Here is a 4,851-nt window from a genome sequence, read left to right as displayed (position 1 = left end):
AGCAGGACCTTCAAAGAAAAACAATGTTTTAAAGATAAAAATCTATGACTTCTCTATTTGCCATGCTGTTTTTTAAATTAGTGTAGACAGAAGTATACACCAGCTAATCAAACCCGTAGTCCTTGTGCCGACAGCTTTCATTCTAGAGTTTGATAGCTTTACAAAAACCAAGCAAAAGCCCTAAAAAACCCACAAGCGAAGACTGCCCTAAAAATCAAACTGAACTCATCTTTTGTTTACAGTGTCACAACTTTGTTACTTAAAAAACCTGTTAAAAGAATGAAATTTTAAACACCAGCATACAGCATCTACACACCATCATTATCAGAGATACCAATATTCACAGCTCTACCACAACTGTTGCCAGTAGTCCTCCCATTTTCTTCCCTGCAGAGGAAAAAAAATGGGGGCAGAAAGACACTTGGTTGCCATCTTCTAAAGCTAGCTTGATGAAACTTCTCATGTAGGACCTCAAAATTCTGCCAGATACAGCTACTCAGTCAGTTACTTTATATGAGAAATACCAAATAATATTTGATTGATTTCATGCTCAGAAATAGGTTTTGCTTTCCATCCTCTAACTAAAACATTTGCTTTTAAAGACTGAAATTAAATTCTGAAGGCTAGTTAAAATCAAGACAATATTTCCTGAAACCTTAGCAGGCATGACTACTAATTCCACATGGAGGTGGGGAGAAGTTAAAAGTTACAGCTACTCATTACTTCACAGTACTATGGGACCGCGCATGCAGGTTGTGGAATCTCTGTCCCTGGATATTTTCAAGACTCAACCAGCCAAAGCCCTGTGCAATCTAGTTTGAATGCAGTGTTACCCGACTCTGAGTACGGGGAATCTCTCCAGATTCCTTCCAACCTGAACGATTCTGCAACAGTTACTCAAACAGGTCTGTACAGACTGTTATCACACTAACCCATTCAAATGTTAAAGCAGAATTTCCAAAGAATTAACATTATCCCATCAGAACAAATATCCAACAGCTAAGCTCTTCCATCAAGCCATAACCATGCTTGTGGTTCAACTCCATTTAAAGAGCCTACCATTAGGCTCTTACTAGTAGGAAGCAGAAGTATTTGAAAAAAACAAGTAACCAGACTTCTTGCGTTGCCACTACACCTTTTTCACTGCCTACATCTTACAGTTACACTACAACCATCTAGAGAAGATTTTTGCATTTTATTCCAAAACCAGAATCACAGTAGATGTGCCTGGGTCTTACTCGATGGAAGAATTTCTCTAGTCTCTCCTTTAGAACTTTTACGCCTCCATCTTCCATGGCTTTCAGGAATGTGCCATTGAAAAGCTAATAGTTAAAAGAAAAAAAAAAATCAGTCAGTTGGATAATAATTTACAATAATTTCTTATAACTTGACAATAAATAACTAGATTACAATACAGCTCCTGTTTTTCAGTATTTGGACTCCACATAATCCAAATGTGCCCCTTTATTGAAAAAAACTCAAGATTTGCAGAGTCCAGGTATATATGGCAGCAGAGGCAAAATTAGATAGAAAAGGAAACTGAATTCTTTAATGCTAGATAAATTATTTATCTGTGTTGCTTTATGAAAGCCAGATTGATGGCCTTTATCCAGTATTGTTTCTCCAGCAGATAATATCTAACACCATCAAAATCAAATGCTTAGTAGTGTAACTGCTTATGAAAGAGGAAATCTGGACTTCACAGAAGTTAGAAGGCTCTTATTTACATAAGCTAATGAACCAGCATAGGTAACTGCAAAAGCTTTATTATTCTCTTCCATCAACACCATTACAGCTTCAGAAAGAGAGCAGACAACAGTAATGGGACAACAAAGTCAAAGCAATGAGGAGCTTGCACATCCAAATGGTACCATGAGGATCTCCCCTGCCCCGAGGAGAAACCTCTAGTTTTAACTCTACCTTGTACATGCTGTAGCACTGCTGTAGGACCGAACTGTAAACCTTGTCCTGCAGAAAAAAGGGCAGGACATTAGTATACGCAGAGGCAGAATTTCAAATGTTTTGGGTAAGCTACACAAGACATTTTCAAAGACCAAACAAATGCACAAATTGGAGAAAGCAACCTCTGGAAAGTTAAATAGCATTTTTAGACACCATCTAGAAATTTCTTTGTACTTACTTATAAAGTACTATTTCAATAAAGGGAGTTCCTCTCCCCTTACATTTAATACCAAAAGCGCCTTATTAACACACACACAAGATACCAGTTACAAATAGTGCCCTTCCCTAAGGCCAGCGGTCAGTGAAAATGAACTTATTTCTGCCTAGTTTTCTCTTTATCCAGGTCAAAGACTAAAGGAGATGGGGTACCATAGCTGGTTGTTATTGGGCTAGGATGTTAACCCAGACAAAACAAAAAGAACACTGTTTGTCTGGCAAAACAGAGTGCCTATGACAATAATCCTTTTCTTAGAACACAACAAGGAACAGACTAGTGCATGCCGTAATGAACAGAGGCAGCTTAGGCAACTGGCTTTTTAAATATTACCCCACCCAGCCAAATCCCCTTCCTATATACAATTAAACTGAACTAATAATACTACAGAGTTTGGACAAGAAATCCCGTTACAGTTATGAGTTGTTTAACTTTATTAAACAGATTCTAAGAAATACTCGCCTCTTCCAAGCTAAAAGTCTTGCAGCCGTACATTTCACTGATGTTAACTGGGTGATCTTGAAGTGCTATCTGGATAATTTTCTATCTTGCTCTCTTTAACCTTTATTGAAAAGTACTTTGCCCTTTTTCCATTTATGGAGACACACACATATATGTATATATAAAATCAATTTGGCAGCAGTTCAAGAAGAATCAAATATTTTTAGAGGTACTCTTAAAACACAGTATAACCCATTCAAAAAAGAGAGAAAGTTCAGTATTACCAGTAATTCTTCTTCCTGATATTCATAGACTGGTTTTCCATCTTTGTGTTTTTCTATTATAGGATTCCGTACAACCTAGAAAGTTGAACAGGCTGGTATTAGACAATGCAGAATGCATTGAGAACACTGCGATATCATGTTTTAGAAATATGCATATCACATGCATAAGTACCATGACCATCCAGAAGTTTTCTTCAGGTTCATGGAAAAATTGCCTATTCTTCTGTGTATGTAGAGATTTTGCAGGTTTTGTTGGACTAAAGGTCCTGGAAAGAAAACATATGTAGACATAGACATTTATACACACTCATGAAAAAGAAAACACATGATTGGGAAATTTCAAATACTGTGCTTGTACTAAGACAGTGAGCCATGCAGTCAGACATCATACCTTGTGAACTGCACTATAGCTTCACATAGTCCCACATTTCTAATTTTTTCATTCTTTTCTACTTCATTTGGGTGATAAAAGAGGATTTTCTTTTCTTCCTAAAAATTGAAAACAAGAATCAAAGCAAATGCATTTTAACAAAATCAGAGTTAAATAATAATGAGTTCATGGCATGCTTGGTTTTTAACTTTAAGCCCTTAATTTCCTAGGCAGACTCTTATCTTTTAGTTAAATGAGCTTCTGTAATAATAGATAAAAGGCATGCTTAGACACACTTAAGCAGTCAGTCATTCCAGGTTATCTCAAAATGCTTTATAAATTCAAGGCTATTGAAATCATAGGCCCCAGTCACTTCACAGCCAGTTCAAAGCAAGGCTAGCTTCAAAGGTAGCTCAGATTGCTCAAGGTCTTATCAAGTTTTGAGTCTCCCCAAAGACGGAGATTCAGCAACCCTTAAGGGCCCCATTCTGCTGTTTGACCACTTCACTGTGAAGAATTTTTTCTTTTATCAGAATTCCCCCTGCTGGAACTTCTTCTGTTATCTCTCACCCTTTCACTTAAAGGATGTGACTCCATCCTCTGTAACCATGCTTTGGGCAGGTGAAGACAGCCATCAGACCTCCTTCCGCATCATCTCTTCTTCAGGCTGCAGAAACCCCGTTATCTAAGGCTCTCCTGGTTCACTGTGGCCCCCTCACCAATGCAGGGCCCCCCCACCGGGCTTGCTTCAGTTTGTCAGTATTTTTCCTACTCTGGGAAGCCCCAGACGAGCACAGTGCCCATCAGCAGTCTCACAAGCACTGAACAGCAAGGAAGCAATCTGCTTGACCTGCTAATGGGTGCTCACTGTACGGTACAATGCTGGTTTCCACTGCCACAAGGGCACAATGCTGATTCACATCCAGCCTGTTGTTCACTAGGACTCCCTGGTCCTGTTCTGTAAAGACACTTTCTAACCAGTCAGCCCCTGGCCTGTCCTGATGCATGAGATTATTTAATCCCGGGCACCTCTGCATTTGCCTTTGTGGAGCTTCAGGAAGTTTCTGCTAGGCCATTTCCCCAGCTCACTGAGCTCCCTTTGAATAGCAGCCCTACCCTCCAGTGCATCACCAGCTTCCCCCAGTTTGGAGTTAGCCATGGACTTGTTGAGGCTGCACGCAGTCTGATCACCAATAAGTACCAATAAGTCTTTCTAAAACTAAAGATTATCACATGAGTAATACAATACACTGTTACCTAAAAACAGAGACTACAACTTCTTGAGTTTACTTATTAAAAAACACAATAGAAATAAAATACTAGCAATAACTTTAATTTAACTAAGTTAAACGCTAAGCTTTCTACCATATTGTATCTACCTGGAGAAAGTTACTTCTAGAAACAGTTTCTGCATCATAAAAGTTACTAATGGAGCAGCTCCCCACTACAATACTTGACGTACTACTGTTGAAAACACCCTCGGTTGCTGTTCCTTGCTACTCTGAAGCAGACAGGTCGAGATGCCGGTGGCACTGCCCCACTGCAGACAGCCGATACACCAACCCCGTGCCGACACGGCG

The 4,851-nt window shown here is 39.2% G+C and overlaps 1 protein-coding gene across 1 annotated transcript in view; it reads right to left on the bottom strand.

Annotated features, from left to right (window-relative positions):
• The window catches only part of LOC104541848 (vacuolar fusion protein CCZ1 homolog), a 15,760-nt gene that overhangs the window by 10,568 nt on the left and 341 nt on the right, over positions 1-4,851 (bottom strand). The window contains exons 2-6 of the mRNA XM_010185997.1: positions 3,293-3,390; positions 3,074-3,167; positions 2,902-2,976; positions 1,921-1,968; positions 1,239-1,322 (exon numbers count right to left, since the gene is read on the bottom strand). Of these exons, the coding sequence (XP_010184299.1) occupies positions 1,239-1,322; positions 1,921-1,968; positions 2,902-2,976; positions 3,074-3,167; positions 3,293-3,390 (399 nt within the window). The remainder of the gene's footprint in view (positions 1-1,238; positions 1,323-1,920; positions 1,969-2,901; positions 2,977-3,073; positions 3,168-3,292; positions 3,391-4,851) is intronic.

The sequence above is a fragment of the Mesitornis unicolor genome, unplaced genomic scaffold (genome assembly GCF_000695765.1).
Source record: "Mesitornis unicolor isolate BGI_N332 unplaced genomic scaffold, ASM69576v1 scaffold23746, whole genome shotgun sequence".
Lineage (NCBI taxonomy): Eukaryota > Metazoa > Chordata > Aves > Mesitornithiformes > Mesitornithidae > Mesitornis > Mesitornis unicolor.
Note: the sequence above shows the minus strand (reverse complement) of the source record. Positions and strands in the feature narration are given on the sequence as shown.